Consider the following 27,615-nt stretch of genomic DNA (forward strand, 5'->3'; position numbering starts at 1 on the left):
CCAACTTTTGGGGTTGCCAAATTACAACTGGTTACTAGATACAGCCTAATTTGACTTAAATTTAGAATTAATCTCTGAGCTATAACTTTAACCTAGTTTTCATCTGTTAATTTTGTTCCTTAAATTTAACAAAACATGGAGCAATGATCCATTCCGTTAACTTCTGTTAAAAAATGCAGAGCCCACGTGTCCGGTTTAAGATACCACATAGATAATTATGAAAAATAAAATTGAAATAACAAAGTTGAAGTTAACAACTCAGCACAGTAGGAAAATGCAAATTATAAAAATACAGAAGACTACCAAAGTTGACGGTAAGAACAGCAATCTGAATCAAAATTTGGATTTTTTTTTCTTGCATAAAACACCAAGTCAAATCCAGAACACCAAGAATTTAGCATAAAGACAGCATCTCAGGATGAATAATACATTACTTCCTCTCTCATTTCTCGATATCTCGTCTCTTTCGGCCCCCAACAAGCAAATTGTCAACAGTACTCTCTCCCCCTCTTCAAGATGTCTCTATACCGGGCTCCCGTATCTGAATGGATGTTTTTGACAAACTTGCTTCAAGTTCATTTAACTCATCCAAGTCCAACTCGTCATCATCATCATCATCATCATCATCATCGTCTTCATTATCATTATCGACGGGGACTTCAGAACCAGCAGCACTAGTAGAGGCGCTTGGTCCTCCTGCTGCTGAGTTGTCTTTGGCCTGAAATGGAACACAGTCAAACTCAGATAACAAAATAAAATGGAAATTGTCAAGGCAATTTTGTCCATGTAAATGGGAACCATGCGACATTATTTGAACCAGGCAATCTAAGAGTTTAAGAAAGCACTGTATACAAAAGCACATCCATGATATAAATGCTCCTTGTTTCAGAATTTTTGGTCCTCGGGTAATGAGCGAAAACATAGTCCTTCAAAGTTATGATAATACTTTTCTGCCAAAACTAGAAAAACCAAAGCGGAGATTTTGGTTCATTAGTTACTGATTAATATTCTTTTTTATACGAAACAAACTTTTATTAATGAAAAAAATAGGACAACAAAGGTGAACCAAGTCGTCCACTACTAAAAACGTATGAAATTTTCTCTCCAGTGTTTTCACATCAACATTAAACTTCAATCTCAAAATGTCTTCATTTTCTTTGGCATATGCGAAAAGCGTGTATCAAGGTTAAAATCATGTTTTGAAGAAAATGGTTTTTATCCATATGTCCCGTAGATTCTCCCCATAGACTATCTACAAGTCAAAAGGGGACCACTCCTGCGAAACAGGAGGAACCTAAACTTTTGAAACAAATTAAAATGACCAGTTTTATAAGGTTTGACCTCCTTGATCACAGGAAAGACGGGGAGAACAAACAATAATTCATGGCCAAACAAATGAAGTAACAAGTAGCGAAATGAATATGATCACATAAGTGAACTACGGAAGTTCAAAGCACCAGCCAACTAATAGAATTTTTGTGGCCTAAAATAACATGGCAACAATTAACATGAAGAGAGTGCACATACATGTAGGCATGTTAACGGTAAGAGCACAAGTTTACAAAGTCACAGATGCTCGCTTTACACGGTTCATGGTTAGAACAGAAGTCAGTCATAGTATGCTTATAAGGCATGGAACAAGGCAACAGACAGAACCAGAAAGGGCTAAGAAAAACATAGTATAAACCCTTAAAAGGATCTTGATGCATGCATCTGTAATCAAAATTTTATGATCTCACCAGAAAAAAAATCTTCACACCATGATCTACCATAAACGAAACCAACAAAGAGATACAATGTGAAAAACATAATGTGATAAGAACAAGGATTTGAAAGAAAAAAAAATCACATCATGACAGTACCAACAGAGAATCTTATTGGCTTCAATCACATAATTTTGGTATTACCTTGGCGAACTTATAAGAATGTTCAAAGATCCCTTCAACCCATCTTTCTCAGCGTTATTACTACAATAACTGTCAATTCTGCAAACCCCCCCCCCCCCCCCACCAAAACAAAACCAAAATGCAATGGCCTGAACCCCAGCATTAAAATTATGTGATTGAAAAAGAGCAGATGTGGACTCTTATCTCTGTTGGTAAGCCAATGATTTTATTTGGCAGCTAAAAAGCATGCTGACTTGAGATACGGAAACCTCTCTTCATACAAAAAGGAAGCAAATTCACAGATAGAAATAATATTCACACAAGACAGCGATGAGAAGTTGGAAGTTAAATTTTAGCCAAAATAATACCAAAAGAACATACTAAGGCTTCACTGACTTCAAAATGGTATACTATTAGTCCATAAAATCAATCGCACGCATATACCAAAAGGACATATTACCTTCTCTTCAGAAGCCTCAGGATCTTGTCTTTGGTATTTTTCATATGCTTCAGCATCATCCACAAACACGCTAGCATCCGAAAGAAACAACTCACGACCACTGAAATACAGGAAAACTTCAGTCAATAGCATAAAACAAAAAAATTTACAAAAATGCAAAAAAAATAAAAAGGAACAGAACCTCATGCGGTCATTCTTAGCCCTCTCTGCTCGTTGTGCAGCCAAGCCAGCCTCTTTCTCTTCTGTCTTTTTATTCCTCCATTGCATGAACAACTCAGTGGTCATTGGAGTAATCGTTGTTACTTTTGCACGCTGCAGTAACCAGCAGATGATCAACAGTAAGAATTAGATATACAAAACCGAAGAAATAAAGCTAAAAGTACCTAGGGATACTATACATATAGTTGCAAATGTACATAAGGTCTCTATCACAACACATATGGATAAAATGAAAAAGTAAAGTCAACAAAATCAATATGATCATCACCTGATTTTCAATTTCATCCTCAATGGCAACTTTTTCAGCCTCTTCATCAAGAAGCGCCTTCATCTGAGATTTCAAAACATAACCAGGAGGAAGAGCATGTCTGTAGTGGCACTCTTTTCCACCATTTGGACAAGACCAAAACCAACCATACTGCTTCTTTTCCACTGCATCTAAGAAGTGTTTGCAAACCTGTACATATAGAAAGCCTGCCTTAGATTCATAACTACATTCAGAGATTTCACATTACCAAATGAATATGGCCAAAATTAGAAAAAGCATGTTATTTTCTACCTGTCACTATTTTTAATGTTTATATTTTCTCATCTCGAAGACAAAAAATAATTTCTCCTCTATTATTCTACAACTCAACCCAATTTAACTCACTAGCATAGCCTACAATAGAGAATCCAAACTAAATCCCAAATATTGTTTCACATTACAGATTCCTTACAAGAATGTCTTAAGTAACATTCAGCACCGCAAACAGCCAAACAGAGTAAACCAACAACTGAAATGAGTAAAAGTAAAAGTATCCATCCGCCAAATCTATCTACATAAGACATAAATTGATCACCTGAACTCTATATGTACTTGCATAAAGTTGTAACATACCCTATTGTCAATGACTTGTTCTTTCAGTTATCAGATTACGACATTACTGATTTAAACCTTAACATAACCCTTAGGATCAAGGATTGCAAAACTGACTTACATCACCTAAACTAGTATTAAAAGAAGACCGATGTCCCATGCAACTAAGACTGTGCCTCCCTCTTCTTTTTTTACTCCTCATGAAACATATTATTGATGTAATGGGTAATATGCCCAGAAATGCCTCCATATTCCATCCTAAATCATCAGAAACATTTAAAGGGTGGGTATGGAGGAAGGAAGGAGGGATAGATAGATGAATATCTAAAGACAGATAGAGAGCAACACATTCAAATGCAAATTACACTAAAAGCTTCTATATCAGATATAAAAAAACAATTTACGATAAGAAAACCGACATACAATTTCAGTGGGCTTATTCTGGTTATACTCATTCTTCTTTGACTCCACAACCTTTTCCAACGTCGCTTGATCCCAATCCTCCATAGTGTCTGAAAAATAATCAGTCTAGCATAAGCAAAACATGTGCGATAAATTAGCATCAGAACATTAAACAAGATATGTTAATCCCCTCACCTTCATCATCACGCTTATCACTGTAAATATCAATCTTTTCACCCTTCCTCTGGACATTCAAGTCATGCGAAAACTTGCACTTGAATCCCTTGGTACATTGCCCAAACTTGAAAAACTCGCATAATATAGACTTGGGATCAACACCTATTCAAATTCCCAATTCGATTACAAGCATATCAAAACCAATCCGCTATCGAACACAATATAATCGACCATCACCAAACAAAATTACAAAAAATGTGAGAGTTGCAGTACATACTAGTACTACATACCAGCTGGCACTTTCGGCTGACTAACAGCAACCTTAAACAAATCATTGAGCTCCTTCTCTTTGGCTTTCTCTTCCTCCTTCTTTTTCTGCAAAACCCATCAAAATTTGATAAAACCCAATTCCAACCCAAACACTAACTCCAATAAAAATAGTTAATTTACATTCTCAGCTAATTTTCTGCGTATCCAAACAGAACCCAATAGGGGAAAAACAACAGAGATATAAATCGGACCTTGGCTTTGGCTGGGTCTACTTTGGGCTGGACTGCCTGCTTGAGATTCTGGACGTACTTCTGGACGTTCTTGCTCTTGTTCTTGTTCTTGAGCCCGAAGGTTTTGTCCTCCACAACCTTCTGCTTCTTCGCCAAGTCGGCCTTCGATGCCTTTGGCGGCATGACTACGTCGATTCAACGAACAGACAAAATTAATGGAAAAAGGGGGAAATTTGAGCAACCAGTGTTTCCAAATTGAATAAAAGTTGTTAACTTCCGGTGGGGATTTGCTTAATTTTGAATCAGAGATGACGATTAGGGTTTTCGAGAGCCCTCTCTGTGCGCGAGAAGGAAGGGCGAGCGGAGGTCGAGTGAGGTGTTTTGTTTGGGTGACATAAAATGCCAACTTTGCTCGTGTCGAGTGCCATGTGTCAAAAGTCATCTCATAAGTGTTATAAATAGGCAAAATTTAGAGAGCTAACATTTGCTAAGGACATGAGCGAAGCGTGAGCAATGACATAGCTATGTTAAGGACTATCTTGGGCTATATCCCAGCTAGCTTTTCGTAAAAAATTAAAATTTTACATGTAATTTTTATTGATTTTCGAATGGAGCCCATTATATATTTAATTACTAATCTTAATTCTTTTGATTTAACCATATAAAATTATATAATACAGTTTACAAACCATCTCTTTTTATTACATCATGTTTCTCATCACTTCTTGTACATGTACAAGTTTGGATTTGTTTGAATTTTAATACGTATTTGTTTAATAACGAAAATTCTTAGCTTACCTTGTGAAATTTTCTTAAGCTAGAGCACACTCTGAAAATTACAATATTAAGTTTCTTTGTTTATAAAGATTTAAATCTTTAAGCTAGCTCACCCAATGAAAATTTCCTAGCTGCGCTATTGGAAGCGGGTCCAATTTATCACACCGTTTAGTTTCGTAACTCTAACATAAAAGGATGGCAGGTAAAGAGAGAAAGATAGGAATATTGATATTATTGTTTTCACTTCTTTTCTTTTTGATGTGTATTGTGATCACACACAGAATGCTTTTTAAATAAAGCCACACCTGTGAAAACTTACAAGGTGAAATGAGTGCTCATTAAAAAACCTCATACAACAACATAGTCACTATTCTAAATTCTTTCTCATCTTTGGCTACCAAACATATGGGCATTCACTCCCACAACTTTTGTTTTTTTTGTCAAATGTTTACTTTATTTATAACAGAATAGACAGATTACATAAGAGAATGTCCAAATACAATAAACACAAACAAAAAACATGGGCCTCCACAACTTTTACAACAAGAAGTTTTTTATTTTTTTATTTTTTTATATTTTTTTTTACTTCAAATTGCTTTTAGAGTTTTGAAGTTTGAAGATGTCTAACTTCAATGTTCAAAATCTACTTCAGGTTTTTAAGCCAATTTGGTATGTTTGCAGACTCTAGACTTACGTACACCTGCGTTTAATTCTTATGGAGAAAATTTCAAATGTGTTTTGTAAGATAGAATGATTGAGACACGTATATTTACCCCTATTGTATGAAAAATGCAAGACGGAAACTGTCATTTGCTACTTATACAGGCAATTGCAGACGTCAGTCATTGTTTCAATTAGGGCATGTGATCTATACGATTTGGTTAACTTAACCAATCTCAGAAAATCAAGGAATAACCATCAAAAGGATGGTTCCTGAATTATGTAGCAGCCTTGGGGGAGGGGGAGAGGATTTTTACAAAATCCAACATGGGCATTCTGTTATGATTACACCTGCTGTGAGTAGAGAATTTTTGTGGAATCAAATGGTAAGTTAAATGTCCTTTTGTTCCTGCACAAATTAATTTTCCGTTGCGTTTTTAAGATGACATTTTGGAATGGCAATAACAACTCTCTTTTCGTTTTCTTATTTTTCCCCTTGTTTTACAGATACGTATGGGGCTGGGCACGGTAATTTTAGGCAGATGTCAAGCAGCTTATGCATAATCTCAACGAGTTAAGTGAGAAACTCTGTTCCTTGTTAATGAGTAAATAAATGAAGTTAGCAGTGGCACACATCCATTATCTAGGTGCTATATCTAAGTAGTACCCTTTCAAGCAACACTTAAATTCAACATGCTTCTACTAAAAGCACTTCTAGCAAAGTATGCTTACGCACAGAAGGGTTCTATACTTCTATTGGATGCATTTTCCATGTCTAACAAAAGGGTTTTATTTGGATGATTTGCTCCATTCCTGTATTGAAGAACATCGTAGGATTATTAATTTTTTTTGTTTTCGTTGCCCTTTGTAACATCATCAACTCCCTTTTCTTTCAACTCTAAGTTTCATACTATACTTGGAATGATCCAGATCAGCTGCCTGCTTGTACACAAACAGGCTGCATTTCTTCCGAGCGACTTGGAATGGGCACTTTCATAATTTCTCCAGCAAGCATCTTACAACAGGTGAGACTGGGATTCCTGTCATGTTCAAATTGTTTAGCACCTACCTGTGTGCAGACGCGGGTGGGTGTAGCCACATTGGCTATAGCAAATTTCTCCCACTATGCATCCGAGTTGGAAACACTACTGGCACTACATTTAATTTAAAGTTGAATATCGCTTGTTAAAAAGAATCTTGAACTGTACACTATCGTGTCTCACAGAATATATGATACAGAAGTGCTTATGCATATTTGAACCACTTATAATGTACACTGATATGCATATATCATTAGATTCATTACCATACTTGGTTGTGGATACTGGAGATAGTTTCTCACCTGCAAGTCTAAAAATTCTGTAGCAACTTATAACTTGCATTTGATTGCATATTGTGTTACGAGTGAAATGAATTCTATGCGCGCTAAGAAGTTCCTTCCCTTTTGTTCTTCTTGTAGGTTGTGGATAACGTAGAAGCGGCAGTGGACTACATTCTGTGGAGGAAAGGAACTTCTTAGCGCGGAGTTCATTTCACCCACCTGCAGAAAATTTACTTGTGATGATTTTATGCAGACTGGTTTTTGCTTGTATAGTTGTATGGCAGTTATAAAATTGGATTGACCGCCTCTTCAAAATATAATTGGCAACTTGCATCGGAAACTTCACTATCATATATCGTTGACTTTGATAAGGTCTTTGTAAAATTAAATTAAGAAATCTCGAGTGCTTTGCTTCTTGTTGAAGAATTACAAAATATTAATTTGACTTTGCATAATATTTAATTTGAGTTTGAATCAGACAGGCAGGATTATACTAATCTTCTTTGGTGGCATTATTTCCTGGATCTAAAAATCAGAAGAAAGAGGAAAACTGCTTAACTTAGTTGTTGATCGTCTGAAGAAGAGAGATTAATATGGCCGATGCGGTTGTTTTAATGGTGCTTGAACGGCTCACAGACTCTATCATTCCGGAATTGAAACTCTTGGGTGGAGTAGGTGATCAGGTTGAGCTTGCACAAACCGAGCTACAATTTATGCAAGGTTATCTGAAAGATGCAGATGCAAGTCATGGACATGATGATGATGGAGTACGCACTTGGGTCGCAAGCGTTAGAGATGCTGCTTATGATCTGGAGGATGTCGCTGAAGCTTTTGTCTTAAAAGTTGCTTCCATGGGGCAGGAAGCGTTCTGAAAAGGTTTACTTGCATCTTCTTAGAAGGAGTTCATCTTCACAAGATTGGCTCGGCAATTGAGAAAATTACGACCAAAATTTCAAAATTAAGGTTAAGTTTGCCAAGTTTTAACCTACAAGAGATGAGGGAGAGTGGAGGCGACACTTCCTTCCGGAGGCAACAAGAGATATTGGTTGCGCAATTGATCGAAGAAAAACGTCTATCGAGTTGTTTCTATATGGGGAATGGGTGGCTTGGGTAAGACCACGCTTGCAAAACAAGTTTATAATCACGATAGAGTTAGGTGTCATTTTGACTGTTTTGCTTGGGTGTGTATATCTCAACAGTGCCATGGAAGAGAAGTTTTGGAAGAACTTCTAAATCAACTCAGTTCTACCAATGGGGAAAGACAAGAAATTGCAATACTGAATGAGGACGAGATAGCAAGGAGGCTTTGTACTAAGCAACGAGAAAGGAAATGTTTGGTGGTGCTTGACGACATTTGGACATGCGATGTGTGGAATTCTTTACAAGCTGGTTTTCCAATGAATGAGGAAGCTGAGAGCCAAATATTACTCACCACTCGCAACAAAGAAGTGGCCTACTGTGCAGATAAAAATGGCTTCATCTACCAACCGCTGTCATTGAATGAAGATGAAAGTTGGGAACTGTTTGAGAAGATAGCAATGTTTCAAATGGAAGATACAAGTATGTTCTCTTCTCACACAAAGCTTTTATCTCTACTTTTCTTATTATTTATCAATTGAATAGGGATTATATGGTTTCATTTGACACTAGAGTTTGTATGGAATAACGAAATATCAAATCACACCGCGGATTCAAGAATTTACTGAACCCTTGATCTAGCATAGAAATAATTTGTTATTTGTGTAGTTCCAATTTCTAGTTCCCGAGAAACATAGGTAGTTAAATGTTCTGGTTTTAATAGTTTCTCAGACCCTGAAATTTATGCAAAGAAGAAAGATCTAGGAATGAAGATGCTTCGACATTGTGAAGGTTTGCCATTCGCCATCACTGTGCTTGTAGGACTTCTATCTAGAAAAAACTCCGTTGATGAGTGGGATATGGTACATATGAATTTCTATGCATACATAAGGAGAGCCACTGACCTTGGACCTGAATACGAAGGTGAAGAATCCGGTGGTGTATTACGGTTATTGGCTTTGAGTTATGATAACTTACCATATCAGTTGAAACTATGCTTTCTCTATTTAGCCCATTTTCCGAAAGATTATGAAACACCGGTGAATAGATTGACTCAACTATGGATGGCTGAAGGTTTTGTATCATCAACATCCATGGAAAAAATGGAAGATGTATCTTACGGGTGCTTAAGTGAGTTGGTAGACAGGTCTATGGTTCAAGTTGGACAACATGGTTTAACAAAGAAGATTAAGACTAGTTGTCTCCATGGTCTTATGCGAGATTTGTTATGGTGAAGGCAAAAGAGTGGAACATTCTTCGTATTATCAATTACTCTGCAGCCACAGTAACCAAGGAAACAACGAGCGGTAGAGTTCAAAGACTTGCCATCTATTTGGAAAAGGAGCTTGATTTTTATTATCTAAACAGAGATGAAAGAGATAGACATCTTAGGTCTATGCTTTTCTTTGTCCCAAAACAGTTTATTTTGAACCTAAATTTCGGTCAAAGAGTACTACGGTCACTGTTAAATAGCTACAAACTTCTCAGAGTTTTGAAGTTTGAAAATATTTTCATGAGAAGAAGCTTCAAGTTACCAGGTGAAATTGGGAATCTGGTCCACTTAAGATTTTTAAGTCTAAGGAATACTAAGATGCAAGAGCTTCCATTGTCTGTAGGTAATTTGGTATGTCTGCAAACTCTAGATTTACGCGGCACTAATGCTCATTCAGGGTTGCTGCTGAAAGTGCCAAACGTGTTGTGGAAGATGGAGAAATTGAGACATGTGTATTTACCCTCGATAATAAGAGGAGAAGAGAGACTGTCATTTGCCACTCATGCAAGTAATTTGCGGACGGTGGTCAATGTTTCAGTTTCGGCATCTGATCTGTATGATTTTGTTAACTTGACCAACCTTCGAAGATTGGAGGTAAGGCTATTTGACGACGAAACCATCGAGAAAGGGAGCCTTACATTTGACAATCTGCAGTCTCTATCAATGGCATCTTTTCATGATGGAGCGTGGAACGCAGTATTAAGCTGTCCTCATATATACAAGCTGCGAGTAAAGGGACGTATCGGACAGTTACCAGAAGACCTCCTGTTCCTTCCAAACCTCACCAAGCTCACACTCTGTGGAATTCATCACGATCGTCTCAAGGACGATAACATAGAAATACTAGAGAAGCTGCCAAGCTTACGAATGCTTTTCCTGGATAATAATGCTGCCCTCGGCTATTTTCCCGGACCACTTGTTTGCTCAGCAGGAGGCTTTCTTCGTCTTGAGTTCCTTTCTCTTCACAGCTTGATAGAATTAAAGGAGTGGAGGGTGGAGAAGGGAGCCATGCCTAGTCTCTCCAGGTTGCACATTGAGCGTTGCTCGCCCTCGTTTACAGTTCCAGACGGCCTTCGGTATGTTACTACCCTCAAGGAATTAACCATCAAAGGGGTGACTCGTGGATTCGGTAGCAGGCTTGAGGAAGGAGGAGAGGAATTTTACAAAATCCAACATGTGAACTCTGTTTTGATTACGGATTTTTTTACTTCCCCTTCACTTAAATATTGGAGGACTTAAACAGTTCGACATTTCTGAATGACGAGTTTGTTTACCATTTTATGGGAAACACTTGGTGTTGACATGCTTTTAATAAAAGCACTTTTAGCAAACTACGCTTATGAAAGAATCAGGGTGAAGCTGAATGTATTTGAAGACTAGTTGTAAAATTCTTGATAATTTGAAGCAAAAATAGGAGATTTCTATTATTCGAGCATGTCAGCACCCACTCCAAATTTACAATTCACTAGACATAAATATCAACCCGTTTGAGATTGTTTATATAGTGACAAATGTCAAATCTAAGTGTTTTTTATCGTCTGAAAAAAAAATAATGAAAAAAAATTAAAGCTAGTGATTGCCTAATTATTTCCAGCATAGCTCATTTGAGAGTTCGTTTTTTAGAGAATATTTTTTAATTCTAAAATTTGAAGTGTTTTTCTTTTTTTTAAGAATCACAAGTTATATACTTCTTTAAAAAGTATTTTAAGCATTTTTTTTTCAAGATCACTTGCATTTTACAAATGATTAATTTCAAGAACATTATCATAAAAAATGCTCTCATTCATATTAAAATCACTTTCAAACGAGGTCGAAACGCTTGATATGTAATCACAATATAATCACCGGAACCTTCCACCCAATACAAACAAATAGAACCGCTTGTAACTTGTTACCGGAGAGCTCAAAGATTCTATGGAAGCTGAAAGCAAGGGAGTTGTCTCCGCACTCAAAGGGGACTATTCGTGATATCAGAGGTGGGACGAGGCTCTTTCTCCACCGTTTGGAAAGCCGTGCACCGGCAAAGCGGCAAGGTGGTGGCTCTCAAGCAGGTCCACCTTTCCCGCCTCAACCGCCACCTCAAGAACTGCTTGGATTGCGAGCTCAATTTCTTATCCTCCGTTAACCACCCAAACATCATCCGCCTCCTCAATGCTTTCCAGGTTTTCAATCACCCTCCTCGGACATCAATATGCCCTCGATATTGTTGATACTACGAACTTAAGGCTGTCAATATGTGTTCGATTTTTTTTTTTTTGTGAATTTGTTAATTTATCCGCGAGTGCAGTTAACCGAAAAGGAGGACTGTTTTTTACATATGTTCATTGCAGGATGAAAGCTGCATATTCATGGTGTTGGAGTTTTGTGATGGGGGAAATCTGGCTGCTTATATCCGGCAGCACGGGCAAGTTGAAGAACAGATTGCCAAGAGATTTATGCAGCAGCTTGGTAGCTTCTTAACTTTTTTGCATATTTACTTGTCTTCAGGCCGCTTTGATTCTCTGGTCTGAATATAATCAAATTCTTGTTTTGGTTGCAGGAGCCGCGTTGAAATTACTACATTTGCACCACATCATTCATCGAGACTTGAAACCGGAGGTAAAACAAGAGTTTATGGAAAGATGGTAACAAAATGCAATTAGAGATCTTGAAATCTATGCTAAACAATTGGTTTTGTTATACAAATTGAATGCATATTGATTGATTTCAACCTTTCGGATTGCATTGCACCCTTAATGTGGAATTGAATCGTAAATCTCTATCAGAATTCTGTAAATCGGCTGAATTGTTGTATTTTGTATTACTAGAACATTCTACTCTCTGGCACTCAAGATGATGCGGTGCTAAAGGTAGCTGATTTCGGCCTCTCAAGGTAAACTCTAGCAGAGAGATCCATATGCCGAAATTCATCCGCTAACCCAGTTTAGGATGTGTTTAGTATGATTTAAAGCAACCAACTGTGGTGGTTTCGTTCCTTATTAGCTTATCTTTGCTGCCGTGTACAGAAGTTTACATCCAGGTGATTATGCGGAGACAGTTTGTGGATCCCCGTTGTACATGGCACCTGAAGTTCTTCAGTTTGAAAGATACGATGGGAAGGTACGGTCTTGTCTATAACTTGTGTCATTTTCCCCTTTCAATCACGATAAATCAAAATTGACGGATTCAGTTTATAGGTTGACATGTGGAGTATTGGCGTAATTCTTTTCGAGCTTCTCAATGGTCGCCCTCCTTTCCCTGGTAGGACTAATGTTCAGGTACTAACTTCCCGCTTTTTGTCGGAAAAGGTCCTTTAGTCATGCTTGGCCAAATCTTTGATAAATATACTTTCCAGGTGCTTAAGACCATCAAGTCATCCACATACCTTCCTTTCGACGAAGTCATCCTTTCTAGATTGCATCCTGACTCTGTCGATATGTGTTCAAAACTGTTGTCTCCAAATCCAGGTTTAGCATTTTACCAGCCGCACTTTCATATTATTATTGTACTTATCGCCAAAACTTGCTATACATTATGTTTAGCAATTCTCTGACGTACTGATGCACTACTGCAGTTAAGCGCCTGTCCTTCAGCGAATTCTATTCGCACAGTTTTTTGCAAGGTTTTTTAGAAGAGTTGAGATGTGAAATAATTACGGGTACACAAATGTTCTAGCACTCTGTACAGAAGATGATTTTACTGATGTGTATGATTCCCAATACGATAAACTGCACTAGAAGAGGTGTTGAACAGATATGTCAAGACCTCCAAGCTCCATGGCTTTGCCATGGATCGGGAGAAGTGCAATTTTACTGTTTTAGACTGATTTGGTAGTAACTGTGTAGAAATCATAAGTGAATACCGAAAGTCCGTTGATTCCAATAACTCTGAGTTACTTGCTTCTGTAAATGGACATGTTCATGATATAATAGAAATTGAAATCCTCCTACGAAAGCGAGACTTTATGAGTATTATTCTCGTTCCTGTCATGCATCAAGTAAAATTGATTTTGCAGGCATAGCTTTGATTCGTATTTTCGAATTTACACATAAAATATCATCAGGCATCAGCAAGCGAGATACAAAAGTCAGCTACATTTTATTTACGAGATCATTCACATGCACAGGCTACAGATCTCAGAGATTAGGACATAGCCAACAACGAAGTCAAGGATTCGCTTCCAAATTGCGGTTCGTGTACTCTACATTCTCACACACAATTTCAGCAGTGCTTGTTTAAGATTGTTTCAATACCGCCTTGAGCTATAGGGTGGTAAGTCTCGCGAGCGGCTGCAAACACCTGCTTGGCCAGAATCTTCCCTTCTTCATTTCCATTGCCTTCCACAAGAGCCCCGTAGAGGGAGACAAGGTACTTCTTCCTCCCAACTTCCTTCAAAGTTCTCTCCACCTCGCCCAAGTAGTCTTTGCAGTTGGAAGCAATGGCCAGCAGGAGAAATGTCACCTTCACATCATAATCTTTTGATTCTGCCAGCCTGAAGCGCGAGTTCAACTCTACAACCTGCAAATCAAGTCACAAGAGCTAAGAAATTAAGTAACTATGCGTGTCGAAGGCTGCTATGGAATCAAGTCGTAGAAAATAAGTACCTGTGAAGGTTCAATAGGCTTGGGGAGGTTCTCCAAGTAGAGTTCCCACTCCTGCCCTCTCCAGTCAGCAACTTCATCCTCCCCTGGCATCCTACCAAGCTTAAATTCATTTGCCATGGACACAATCTTTGCATATATGTTAGAAACCGGTTCATACGCATCAGGAGGGATACCAGTGCCCTCAGTCCACACCACTAAGTCAACCTCTTTCTCTATTCCAGGTAGGTTTGCCTTGAGAAACTCGAGAAACGTATCGGTATCAATTGACTGGAACTTGAAGGTGGCAATGTATTTCTTCAGAAACTCATCAAACGCAGGCCTTCCAACCTTCAGATTCCGAAAAACAAGTGCCGATCAGATCGTCTTTACAGGACAACATCTAGAAACAAAAGAAGTTACAACTTCAAGATACCTGACGTTCGATGCGCCATAGAAACTGGAAACCCTTTTCATAAGGGACTCGAGAATACACATCATCTGGATCAACTCCATCCTGGTTGGTTTTCAGCTTTGTGACCTCCAAGCTATCCTTGAACCTCTCCATTTCCTTGTGCAAACCCCGCCAGCCGATTCCAATGTTCAGTGCAGCTCGGTCCTCGCCTTGAACAGCCTCAACAATTCTCCTATCAGCATATGTCGTGAAACCCTGCAGCAATAAGTAAATATTAACACCCTGACATCAACTGCCAATGCTCATTAGTTTAAGCCCGAAAAGTTGAACCGGTGAATGTTTGAATGTAAATTCAGTACCTCATTCAACCAAAAATGCTCGTTAGTTTTGTTGGTGATCAAGTTCCCAGTCCAGCTATGAGCCAGCTCGTGCGCCACCAGCCGCGCGCCGCTGGCGTCGCCTTTGAGCACCGTCGGCGTCACGAACGTCATTCTCGGATTCTCCATTCCAGCATACGGGAAGCTCGGGGGCAGCACCAAAAGATCGAACCTTTCCCACACGTACGGCCCAAACAAGGCCTCCCCTTGCCTGATCATGTCCTCGGTGCTCGCGAACTCCATCACCGCCGATTCAAGCACCGCCGGCACCGCCTCAGAGTAAACCCTAGTCCTCGGGCCCACCTCCCGGAACCCCAGCTCACCGACGGCGAACGCGAACAGGTACGGCGGGATTGACTGCTCCATCACGAACTCCTCGACGACCCTGTCCTCAGAGCACCACAAGGCGTCGCCGGAGACCAGCGCCGACCCCTCGCCGGCGATCGGGTCGCGGCGGGAGACGTGACGCGCGGACATGACGGCGGAGAGCTGGCGGGGGACGTTGAGCTTGGCCGCGTAGCGTAAACGCGCAGCGGGAGTGTCCTGGCAGGGGAAGACGGAGCGCGCGTGGATGGCGTGGCATTGGGTGTAGACAAACGGCAGCGTCTTGTTAAAGGTCTGGGGAGGGGAGAGCCACTGGAGGGCGGAGGAGGAGGGGGAGGTGGAGTACAGTATAAAGACGGAGGCTGCGTTGGAGAGGGTGAAGGTGAGGTGGCAGCCTTTGATTGGGTCAGGATGGGAGATGACGTAAGAGAGAGGACGGGAGGGTTTATGGGGATCGATGACGGAGTGGACTGTGAGGGCACGGATGTCGAGGGAGAGTGGGCCGGAGTACGGGGCGGGGAGGGTGAGGAGGGCGGAGGCGTGGATGGTGGAGGAGGGGAAGTCGAAGAAGAATGAGAGGGAAATATAGGTGGCGAGTGGGTGAGTCGAGTCAGTGAACGAGTGAGGGTCGATGGGCGCCATCGGGAAATGCTTGGGCTTTAGAGCGTGGAACCGGAAACGGACAAATAAGGAATTTAAATAGACAGAGAGCAATAAACAATATTTCTTCAGTTTTCTGGTTATTATTTTGGCTATGTCTAGATGAAATTTTAAAAGTTCGGATTCATTGATTGAGTGAATTTGATAGAATGAATCCGGAGATGATCCATTTTCATTATTTTGGCTTTGCCTTTCAACATTCTGGAGGGAGAAGAAAATCGTACACCGGCATGTATATAGGGTAAAGTTTTAAGATTATTTACTAAGAATTTGATACTTTTCTTTTTCTTTTTGAAGTCTCAGATTCTTTCTTAAGCGTGAAAATTCGGCTATGGATAGAATGACATTCCTAAGTAAATAAAGGAGTATAACTTTTTTCTAAAGTGGTGAAAATTCTTGTACGTTTCGAATGACGTGTATCAAATAAACAAAAGAGTATAATTTCTTTGTAAAGAAGTAAAAATTCTGCCACGTTTCAAAAGACATGTACTGAATAAATAGAAAATTGTAGCTTATTTCTAAACTGGTGAAATTTCTGCTATATTTTGATTGACATTCACTAAATGAAGAAAAAATTATAGGTTTTTTCTAAAGCGATTAAAGGGTATAAATTAGAAAAGAGTGTGCTATCCACACATCATTTTTACTTCTCACACATATCTGGTTAATTTCTGTCATTTGATCTTCTTCAATTCATTTGATCCGACACTCGAAAATTAGAAGGATGTGTGAGAAGTAAAAAAATGTGTGTGGATATCTCACCCTATTAGAAAATCTCATTTTTATTGGGTTTGTGAATGACTCTTTAATAGATAACACTAGAAATTTGCACCCGCGCGATGCTGCGGGATTGAAAATCATATGAGACATTTTGCTAAACCTTATCATGAACGGAACAAATTTAGATACTAACAAAAAATATAAAAATCCATTTTTTCAAAGTGCAAAGAAAGAGAAATTGTTTATTCAAAAAGTTGGACCAATGATAAAATTACAAATGCAGTATTGAGTATATCAGTCAAACAAAGCTTGCCACATGCTAAACAATGTTGAAATACATCATTAGCTTTTTCAAGTGTTATATGCCATGAATGTAATTGGATAACAGACTTGTTCCTAGCTTGAGGTGCTTCCAATGGAAAATTGACCTTTCAAGTGTTATATGCCATGAATGTAATTGGATAACAGACTTGTTCCTAACTTGAGGTGCTTCCAATGGAAAAATTGACCTTTTGTTGTACTCTCTTGGACAGTTGTGAATACAACTACAAAAATAATAAAGACAGCCAATGATTCAAAAAAAAATATGCATAAAAAGTTCAAAATTGAGTTTAGGGAGGGAGGGAGGGAGGGAGGGAGAGAGGTGAGGTCACCTTATAACCGGAGATCAAATGTATTTTTTTCCTATTATTGAGGTGGTAATTCGACTTGTGAAATTCTGAAATCAAACATTTAAATAAAGTTTAATCAAAATTTAGTACGAAATGTTAATTAGAAATGTGTTACAATGGAAGCAAAAAAGATTGAAACTTGTCTAAGTGATGTGTACAATTTTACCATCTGTTTGTGAAAAATATACCGATGTGACATGCCATATGTTGGTCTTGCCTTCTTGAAAGTAATATTAGTCGTTGATTGCCAGGTAGCATAAATCTGTACAAAATTTTATAAATTATGAGAAAAATTATTATGTCAAACTTGTGTGCTAAAAAATAATTTTTTCTATATTGACGCAAGTTATGATTTTAATTTGTATATACCTTGGTGGAGTAATTCTGTGTATGAGTTTCTTATATTCATCATCCATGTTATGTGAAAAGCTGATTCCAAGTTCTGCAGAAAGTCACAAAAAAATGAAATATAAAATTGGAGCAAAGATTCAATTATACAAATTTACACTTCTAAACACATATATATATTTAAATAAAGAAAAATTTGAATAAAGAGGCACTAACATTCCTCGATGACATACTCCTAACATATGAAAAACATATAATTTTAAACAAAAAAAAGGTACAAAAAATACCTCAACAAATCGTTTGAGGTGGATGATCACAACATTTTCTCTTCCCTTTATCCTCATACTCTTTACCCACGTTCATGCATGTACAATGCTCAAACACAACCCAAATTAGTTCAAAGGAAATATGCACAACCCAAGAGAAATTAATTAATTCAAATAATTATTCACTTCCTCACAACCCAAATTAATTCAAATGAAATCTGCACAACCCAAAGTAAGAGATCAAACGAAATATGCACAACCCAAATGAAGAGATCAAACTCTAATTCTCTCAAAAAAGCCATTATTCCTAATGCCACCTCTCTTTTTGGCACCCTATCCATTCTGTCAACAACCGATACAGAAACAAATAAGTCCAAAAACACAAATATACCCAAGAAGTAAATGTACACAACACAAATCAAACCAATCAGATAACTTTATTTAAATAGACCAAAATGAGTAATAAGTCATTGAACCCTCACTTCACCATTCTAAGCTTTTCCATATCTATATGAGGGTAGAAATTCAACCCTCACTACTTTCTTTTTTGAGAGTTCTGCATACTAATTGGAGGAAACCAAGGAATTCGAAGCTTTTCCATACCTCGGCTTATATTTTGAGGGAATTTAATGTGTTCTTGGAAATTGGTAAAAGCGATTGTGGAGGAATAGGGGAAAAGTCCACTGTCTCTCAAGCTCTCCCTTTGAACTGCTGTAAAAGAAACTCTCACATCCACCATTCCCCCTATTCCAATTCAAAAAATTTATATTAAAAATTTTAAGAAAAAACTCAATAGAAAATCACTAAATAATTCAATAAATTTGGAATTTTTGTTATTTTCCTAAAGAAAAAAAGGTGGAAACTTTACCTGAGGAAGTGAAAGCCAAGCTGTGACGAAAGCAAGGCAGATAGTGCTGCAGATGCTATGGAGGGACAAAATCAGAACCGATCCGATTGAATAAATTAGTCGGAAAACTCAGGATGTGATCAACTTGTTCGTTGCCGAGCTGCATCCACACAAAAACCAAACAAATTATTCCCAACATCCCAAATCCCAATAACAAACAATCATACAAAAAAATCGCCAATTAGATTCAATAGCTTACCACAATGTCATGTGACGAACTCTGATCACTGTCATCGATCTTCATCTGCTACCAAAGCCCATACAAAAAAATCTCAGGAAAATGCGAGAATTCTTGAGAAACTTCAAAATTTTGGGCGAAGATGGTGTTTTTTTCCGATTTTGTTGGAGGGCTCGAGGGTTTTTGGGATTTGTTGGTTTCAGGTTGTGTTGGCCCTAAAAACTACAAAGCCTACGTGGCACGCAGGCCGAGTAATCTATAAGCTAACTACGTCCTTCGGTGAATGCGGGGCGTGCCAACTCGTCGGTCGAGCTCGACCGAGGAGTAAATTTGTTGATGTTGCGTTGGGTACGCGGCTGACTTCTGCGTCTTGCGATTGCGGCCGAGGAAGGAACACGTCTCGACCTCTTGGGCCCTCGAACCTGAAGACAAGGCTACTATTTTTACGAAGTTCAATATCAGATTCGGCTTTCAACATGCCGAATGTAATAACTTGTAACACCTCACTTCACCGAGAAGGCTGATGAGATGACCTCGACCAATAAGGATTCAGAAATCCTTCTCGACCGGGACTTGGATAGGTAATCAATCGTTCTCGCCGCAGTGCTGTTGATGCCAATGGAAGATGTGTTAGCGAAAAAAGAAAATAAAAAAATCTCAAGGTGTTGAGAGTTTGCGCAAGGCAGTTGTGTGTTGAATTCCAGGTCCTTTTCCGTTGCCACTGCATCTGTATTTATAGCACTGAAGTACTTGCTCTGCAAGGTCAGATGATGTTGCAGAGTTTAATTGCAATTTTAATTCTTGAAGTTGATTCGTATCAGAACCCAGAAACCAAGGCTATCCTTCAAACTGAGCCGTGAGATTTGTTCCAAGACTTTTCAAACTTATCAGTCCATCTAGGCTTATCACATCACATTGTCAAAAACCTATCCGTAGCCATGCTTTATCCCATTAAGATTCCCAAAATAACCTACATGCTAGGCTTTGAATAATATTTATCTAAACAACCATCCATTATCTATATATATATATATATATATATATATATATATATATATATATATAATATTGTATGTGGTCTAGGCCATCAGATATCACGCCCTCCATCAATCCGCTTTATATATATATATATAATTGGTAGTCTTTCACAGGGCATGGACACTAACCCCATCATCAATTTTTATGATCTGACAACACCAACACCACAAGTCATCAATCTCTACTGTCGTGCATGCATAATAAAAAGATAATTCACCATTAAAAGATAATATTATGATTAAAATTGCAATGTATCTTTCAATAATAATTATCTCAACTATCCTGTCATCCAACGGTTGAGAGCCATGTTCATCAACGGCTTTGATCGCACGAACCGATAGTGTAAAATCGGGCCTAAACAGGTTGAGATAAAAGGGAAGCAAATGGAAAAGTTATTGAAACATTTGAGAGAGCTCGAGAGATCTGAGAGAGAGAAGAACATGCTTGCACCATCCCCAACACTTGCTTCCCCTCCCAGATGGTTAACACGCGTACATCCAGCCTCATTTCCTTCCACAATAACCAACACGCGTACAATGGGGGTAAATACGTGATTTCACTGTATAACAGAGGAAAAAGGCTGAGAATTAGGTAGCAAATGAGGGACAATTTCGTCAAATCACTGTTAATGAACAGTGACTTCAAACTGAGTTTTAGTATATATAACTAGTTTTTAGTGCCCGCGCGTTGCCGCGGGTTGTGAAAAGTTGTGTTACAAAAGAGGAATACCAATAATAGTAAAGACATTGGAAAATCATTATACATAAAAGATTAAATTTGGAGACCATTAAGATAGATATTACAGTTATCCATTTGATTGTAGCAGTTATCACATTGTAAAATTAACTGTCAAGATTAACCATGATCCAAACGCTTATAATCCAATCTAGTAAGTCTGTCATTAACTATCTGTATAAACATTTTACCCTGAGGTTACAACAGCAAAGAAAACAACCAAAAGAATTAAAGAAATGAAAAACTATGTCGTCAGCTAAAAGAAAACACATTTTTAACTGCTATTAAACATGCTGCAAAATCCATCAAATTTTTTTTAGCTCCACCAATACTTTTCCAACTACACATAATTTATGTTCATACTTAGCTAAACACAACTGAATTAAGAGATACAAATTATGAACGAAGAATCTGTGCAAAATCTGTAACAGTGCAAAAAGACAAACATCATCAACTGGAATAAAAAATTATACATAATTAACCTAGCAGATGAAACCACGCTCATTAGAAAAACGGATAAAAAATAGTTTCAACACATACTCCAATTGGTGCTCTGATTTTTTCCCAAAAATTATAAACAAATTTTAGGAAACATTAAATTTTTGTCAAAATCCAATCACTTTTGTAATCTCCAGCCAAACACGACAGACACATTTTCATCTGCTATTCAAACAACTTATTGATCTATTAACTGCCTTATCACTTCTGAATGATTACCATCACAAAAATGTTTACCTAATCCAATCTATTACATCCATTGCTCAGCATTTGTATAAGCATATTAACCTAAGATCAAAACAACAAACTGAAGAACCAAAAAAATAAAACAAACGAAAACAGCGACATCACCTAAAACGAAATACACTTTGATGTCACATTCAAAGAACCTGTAAAATGTATTAATAATAACACACACTACACGTTGAGAGAAGTTAATCATTTTGTGTTTCAGCAAACAACAATATTGTGTTTCAAAATGATTCAACATTAGGTAAGAAATCAAGACATTAATCAATCTCAGCACAAAATGCCAACACCGTTATTGGCTACATGAGATTAACTTGCACTCTGTTGAGGCAAAAAGAAGAGAACAACGGTCATGCATCACCGGCACAATCGAGTCCACAATCTGAAATTTTTGCAATCACCCATTAAAGTGTGTTTAACTATTAAAACAAATTCACTGTCAAATTTTTTTAATTTGCTGCAGGTTCATTTTTGGATAATAAAATTTAACTTCATTTTCTTGCCTGTCAATCGATCTTTACATTTTTCAATCACTCAGTTTTTGTTTTTACATAACTTGGAAATAACACAAATTTCCTTCAAATTAAATCAAAGAAAACATGAAAGCATTAAACACAAACAAAATACAGCATAACACAATTCTTACACCACAGGAAAAACCAAAACTCATCTCTCCAAAACCCTTGAAGGGACGAAAGGAAAACACTCACCAATAACAAACACGGCTTGCAAACCTGCACACAAAAGCACCAAACAACTAAAAATTAGTTTGGGACGAAACCAAACAAAAAGAAAAAAGAAAAATTCCAGACTCAACCAGAACGAAGAACCATACCCAAAAACCCAAGATGGTAGCAAAACCCCCAAATTTCCAAAACACAGCTGCAAACAGGAAACCCATCCACAAAAATGAAAAACGGTAAGGAACAAAAAGAAATACCTAATATGAGAAAGGCAAACAACTAACCAGGAGAATCCACCCTTTATAGATAGAAAAACCTTCGAACCCAACCAAACAACCGAAAGAGCGCAAACCACCAGTAGTGTTTTTTCCCAACAAACTAACACCACGCTGCTAGACACAAAGAAGAAGCAGTGGCTGGCTTAAAACGAAAACCGGGAAAGATTCAAAATCGGAAGAAAGCGATTGGCAAGAGCGGGAGAAGGAGAGAAAATAACAATGAAAAATCTGAAGACGAAAGGGAGAAAAGAAGAAGAAAAGTAGGTAGACCAGCTAACTCCGATGACCAACACCTGTCCACCATTATGAAAACAAAAGGGAGAAAAGAAGAAGAAAAGCACGTAGACCAACTGACTCCAATGACCAACACCTGTCCAGAATGGGCAAAATAGGGTTTTTACTGTGCGAAAAACTGAAGAGAACACCAAAACAGAGAAAAAATGGAGGGGCAAAACGGTCCACACACTGGTCATCCACAGTGACCAGGGGGTTTGAGTTTTAGTATATATGATTTCCTTAGCATAGATCTTTATTTTATTTTATTTCCGAAGAATTTTTCATGGGCTCCATATCATCTAATTTGTGTTGTTTACGTATTAGGCTTTAAAATTCATCGTAGCGTGTTGAGAATATCAATCCACCCACATAAAAAAAAAAAAAAAGAACTTTGATGTACTTATAAGTAATTGGAACCTTATATTGCCAATTAGTTTTTGTAGACATCGAAATTTCTATAAATAAATGTTGACCGATAAATCAAAGTTTCAACACTCATGTATTACATAAATTTTACACGTAGCGTGTGTCTAAACAAAAAATCGAGAATCATCGGAAAAGTCATCAAACATGACACGTGTCAACACCTGGCAGAAACGACTTATTTCATCTGGAATATTATATTCAAAATTAGGCTTTAGAAAATTCTATAAATAGAAGCCAAATTCATTCATTTGAAGGGGGAATTGATATTAGGCAAAAACCTTGAAGCTCTGAAACTCTGAAACTTCGAAGCTCTCAAGCATCCAGGTTCCCGAAGAATCAAGAAAGCGTTTTTCGTTCTTTGTTCATCGTTCTTCCAAGATCAAGCCCCAACGGCCCTTGGATCAACAATCCACCAATTCAAGATCAAGCCCCGACGGCTCTTGAAGAAAGTGTTCTTCGTTCTTCGTTCATCGTTCTTCCAAGATCAAGCCCCGACGGCCCTTGAAGAAAGTGTTCTTCGTTCTTCGTTCATCTTAAGATCAAGCCCCAACGGCCCTTTGGATCAACAAACGTCAATAAATCCATACATCCAACAGTTCTTCAAGATCAAGCCCAAAAGCCCCAAAGATCCGTTCATCACTGTTCTTCAAGGTCAAGCCCAAAAGCCCTTGAAGATCTGTTCATCGCCGTCAATCAAGATCAAGCCTCAACAGCCCTTGAAGAAACACTCATCCTCAAGATCAAGCCCCAACGGCTCCTTGAAGATCCGCTCAAATCCACCTTCAAAGATCAAGCCTACAGTCCTTGAAGAAACTTCCAACAGTTCATCCAAAATCAAGCCTCGACGGCCCTTGGATCAACGAAACATCCACAAATCAACACCTTACGGAGATCGAATCAGATGATCAAATTTGAGAGAGATTGTAACCCAAAATCATCAAATACAAACATTATTTTGTGCACGTTGTTCTTGTCCCTTTCCTTTCAGGAAATTTTCGTGTTCACAAATTTGGCACGCTCGGTGGGACAATCTCTACCTCTCATCTCTTTCTCCATTCAAGAAATTCAAGCACATTTCCAAAATCAATGGCATCAAGCAAAGGACAAGCCGTTCTCACAAAGGGAAGAAGCCTGAGCACTTCCGCCATGAACGGAGCATCCATTGACGCCACAACTACTCTTCAACAAACCACTTCAAAGTCGATACCGTTGAGGGAGCAAGTGGAGCATCAAAGACGCAAGCCCGTCATCAACCTAACCTCGCTGGGGGCATCGAAGCATGTCGTTGAGGCACATCAGATTACATCCCAAAACGGCCAACGGGGTCCTTCGTCAGCATCCTGGATGTCTAAAGGGAAGTCACGTCTATTGGTTGCACAAGTCATGATCATCGACGTTACCTCCATCGAAGAACAACTGGCTCAAATGAATGAAGCGATCCCAAGGCTAACACGGATTGTGGAAGAAAAATACTTGCAAATCGCTGCACTCATCAGCCGACTGAAGCCACAGGACGGCGAGAAACCCGACCCAGAGGATGATCCACTAAAGGGAGAAGGTGGCGGAGAAGAAGAGCCTCCGGTGGAGAGAATCAATGTGAAGCCGGAGCCAGACCAAACAGCGGCACTCATGGGATCTCTTTCTATCCAGCAGATGCAGGAGATGATCAACAACACTATCAAGGCATAGTACGAAGGGAGCTCAAATACCTCCGGGATGTACTCGAATCTGTATTCAAAGAAGATTGATGCCTTAAGGATGTCGATGGGTTATCAACCACCAAAGTTCATGCAATTTGATGGAAAGGGAAACCCGAAATAGCACGTTGCCCACTTTTTTGAAACTTGTAACAACGCAGGGACCGAATGGGACTACCTCGCTAAGCAGTTTGTGCGCTTGCTGAACAGAAACGCATTTGAGTGGTACACGGACCTAGAGCCTGAGTCCATCAACAGCTGGGAGTAATTGGAGCGGGAATTCCTCAACCGTTTCTACAACACCTGCCGCACTGTGAGCATGTTAGAGCTAACGAGCACAAAGCAGTGGAAGGACGAGCCATTTATTGACTACATTAACAGATGACGCACTCTAAGCCTCGACTGTAAAGACAGGCTCTCGGAAACCTCTTCAATCGAGATGTGCATCCAAGGCATGCAATGGGGTTTGCAATACATCCTTCAAGGCATTAAACCATGGACCTTCGAGGAATTGGCCATTCGCGCCCATGACATGGAGTTGAGCATCGCCCATTATGGGAAGAAGGAACCGATCGCCGACTACAAGAATGACAAAGTTCTTGAGACAAAGGTGGAGAAGGCTGCGTGGAAATCCACCAAGGAAGCAATGACGGTCAACACAGCTCCCATCAAAATCCCTACACGAGGCAAGGCCATTCAAGCTGAAGTTTTTCGTGATCAAGAGATGCGTAGACGCACTTTGAAGGAGCTTGAGGAGATGACTTATCCATTCCCCGACTCTGATGTGGTTGCCATGTTAGAAGACTTGCTGGAAAAGAAGGTGATTGGTTTGCCTGAGTGCAGACGGCCAGAAGAGATGAATCGCACCGACAGTCCAAGGTACTATAAATTCCACCGTTTCATCAGTCACCCGACAGAAAAGTGCTTCGTGCTGAAAGATCTCATCATGAAACTGGCTCAGAAAGGAATCATCGAGCTAGATCTTGACGATGTGGTGAAGTCAAACTATACCACCGTCACTTCTGGCTCTTTCGACTCAAAGTCTTTACCTCAACCGCTGGGGGCATGCTCCAAGTCAAGCGAAGTTGAAGGATGGATTCATGTCACTCCGAAGAAATTACACAAGAAGCATACGTTTCCTCCACAAGTTCACCAATGGGAAAGGAGGCAAATCAGCTCTCATTAACCTCCAAATTTACACAAAAATGTTGAGGATGATGAAATTGCGACACAAAGATCGTCCGTTGCCATCACGATGCGCAACTTCTTACCTGAAGACTTCTCCAATCACTCGGTCAATGCTCTTTGCTATGAAGATTGTGAGGAACGCCTCTCCAAAATTGCTTGACAAATTCACCAGTTCTCCTCGCCCGCACGAGTCTAAACTGCATGGCACAAAGCTCCTGGTTTGCACGAGCATAAAAGGCAACACCAATGCTCTTTGTTCGCACGAGCCTAAACTACATGAACCAAAGCTCTTGGCCTGCAAGAGCATAAACTGTGTACGGCGAAATCATCATCAAAATCATTGTTAAATTCATCGCTCATTTGAACTACGTCATGACTTGATCCCTCCTCAACCGAGGGTACGTAGGCAACTTGAAACTTCAAAACTTCAAGTACAGTCACATCACCAACAAAAAAAAAACACAAACACTTTGAAGAATAAAAAGCAAGTTCAGAATATGAAGACTTTATTTCTTTAAAATGAATGATTTGGTTACAAAGCTGTATTACAAAGGTGAGCATCACACCAACATCACCACTGAGGAAAGTTGTAACCAAAAGACACTACACAGTATAAACTCGCTGCAATCTTTGACACAACCTCACACGGTAAAAATGACACGCTGGAACAAGCTCCAAGCAGCAACGACAAAGAGCCCACGGCAAGCACCAAGGTCAATGTGCCCACCAACGTCACCACCAAGGAAAGTTGTGACCAAAAGACACTACACAGCATAAACTCGCTGCAGTCTTTGACACAACCTCACACGGTAAAAGTGACACACTGGAACAAGCTCCAAGCAGCAACGGCAAAGAGCCTACGGCAAGCACCAAGGTCAATGTGCACACCAACATCACCACCAAGGAAAGTTGTGACCAAAAGACACTACACAACATAAACTCGCTGCAGCCTTTGACACAACCTCACACGGTAAAAGTGACACACTGGAACAAGTTCCAAGCAGTAGGACGACAAACAGTGTAACAAGGACGGTGGGCAGTGCAATGATGCGCATCGAATAATGCAACGACAGTGGTGCAGCAAGCACGGCAAAGAGGCAGCTACAAGACGGTCCTTCAAAGCACACTACAGTAGCAAAGAAACCAAAATGCTACGCAACCCCGCAATGGTTACTCAAGCAGTTTCTTGCACTGCACGGCGACGTTACCACCAAGGGGAGAACTGTGACCAAAAGGCATTACACAGCGAAGCCCCGCTGCAGTCTCTTGCACAGCACCACACGGCAGCGCACCACCGAGGGAAAACTGTGATAAAAAGGCACTACACAGCGAAACCCCGCTGCAGTCTCTGGCACAAGCACTAGGCAGCTTGCTTACTCTGCCACCAACTACCACATCTCTGGAAGCCTCGTGAGGGCCTGGCACCATGCTCTATCTTCTCAAAATTAAAGATTCCTAACATTTACAAAAAATCACCAAAAAAAAAAAGAATCAAGGTTAGCAGGTGAAAC

General features: G+C 39.3%; 2 protein-coding genes, 2 long non-coding RNA genes and 2 pseudogenes across 6 annotated transcripts; 3 read left to right on the plus strand and 3 right to left on the minus strand.

The window, feature by feature from the left end:
* Positions 1-329: 329 nt before the first annotated feature.
* Positions 330-4,925, minus strand: LOC126633554 (zinc finger CCCH domain-containing protein 11-like). The gene is made up of 8 exons (XM_050304204.1): positions 4,525-4,925; positions 4,294-4,378; positions 4,022-4,165; positions 3,848-3,936; positions 2,834-3,022; positions 2,528-2,658; positions 2,347-2,446; positions 330-718 (listed from the first exon to the last, which is right to left on the minus strand). Exons 1-8 carry the CDS (start codon positions 4,684-4,686, stop codon positions 512-514), a joined length of 1,107 nt encoding a protein of 368 aa, XP_050160161.1. The 5' UTR covers positions 4,687-4,925; the 3' UTR covers positions 330-511.
* A 1,243-nt stretch (positions 4,926-6,168) lies between these two features.
* LOC126633621 (uncharacterized) lies at positions 6,169-7,812 on the plus strand. Its single transcript, XR_007627113.1, has 4 exons — positions 6,169-6,326; positions 6,448-6,513; positions 6,871-6,965; positions 7,400-7,812. It is a non-coding gene; the product is annotated as an uncharacterized LOC126633621 (long non-coding RNA).
* A 42-nt stretch (positions 7,813-7,854) lies between these two features.
* Positions 7,855-11,038, plus strand: LOC126614442 (putative disease resistance protein At1g50180; annotated as a pseudogene).
* A 387-nt stretch (positions 11,039-11,425) lies between these two features.
* LOC126633563 (serine/threonine-protein kinase ATG1t-like) lies at positions 11,426-13,544 on the plus strand (annotated as a pseudogene).
* LOC126633543 (leucine aminopeptidase-like) lies at positions 13,446-16,137 on the minus strand. Its single transcript, XM_050304196.1, has 4 exons — positions 14,945-16,137; positions 14,607-14,840; positions 14,195-14,521; positions 13,446-14,108 (listed from the first exon to the last, which is right to left on the minus strand). The coding sequence occupies exons 1-4, from the start codon at positions 15,926-15,928 to the stop codon at positions 13,812-13,814; spliced, it is 1,842 nt and encodes a 613-aa protein (XP_050160153.1). The 5' UTR covers positions 15,929-16,137; the 3' UTR covers positions 13,446-13,811.
* Positions 16,138-16,888: 751 nt separating this feature from the next.
* On the minus strand, positions 16,889-19,185 carry LOC126633589 (uncharacterized). 3 transcript variants are annotated; one of them, XR_007627103.1, is made up of 7 exons: positions 19,058-19,177; positions 18,820-18,958; positions 17,973-18,695; positions 17,707-17,779; positions 17,504-17,599; positions 17,320-17,384; positions 16,889-17,211 (listed from the first exon to the last, which is right to left on the minus strand). It is a non-coding gene; the product is annotated as an uncharacterized LOC126633589 (long non-coding RNA). The 3 variants fall into 3 exon arrangements; XR_007627105.1 differs by lacking the exons at positions 16,889-17,211; positions 17,320-17,384 and having other exon boundaries at positions 17,466-17,599; positions 17,973-18,032; positions 18,555-18,695; positions 19,058-19,171; XR_007627100.1 differs by lacking the exons at positions 16,889-17,211; positions 17,320-17,384 and having other exon boundaries at positions 17,461-17,599; positions 19,058-19,185.
* Positions 19,186-27,615: the final 8,430 nt, after the last annotated feature.

Source organism: Malus sylvestris, chromosome 1 (genome assembly GCF_916048215.2).
Source record: "Malus sylvestris chromosome 1, drMalSylv7.2, whole genome shotgun sequence".
In the NCBI taxonomy this organism is placed as follows: Eukaryota; Viridiplantae; Streptophyta; class Magnoliopsida; order Rosales; family Rosaceae; genus Malus; species Malus sylvestris.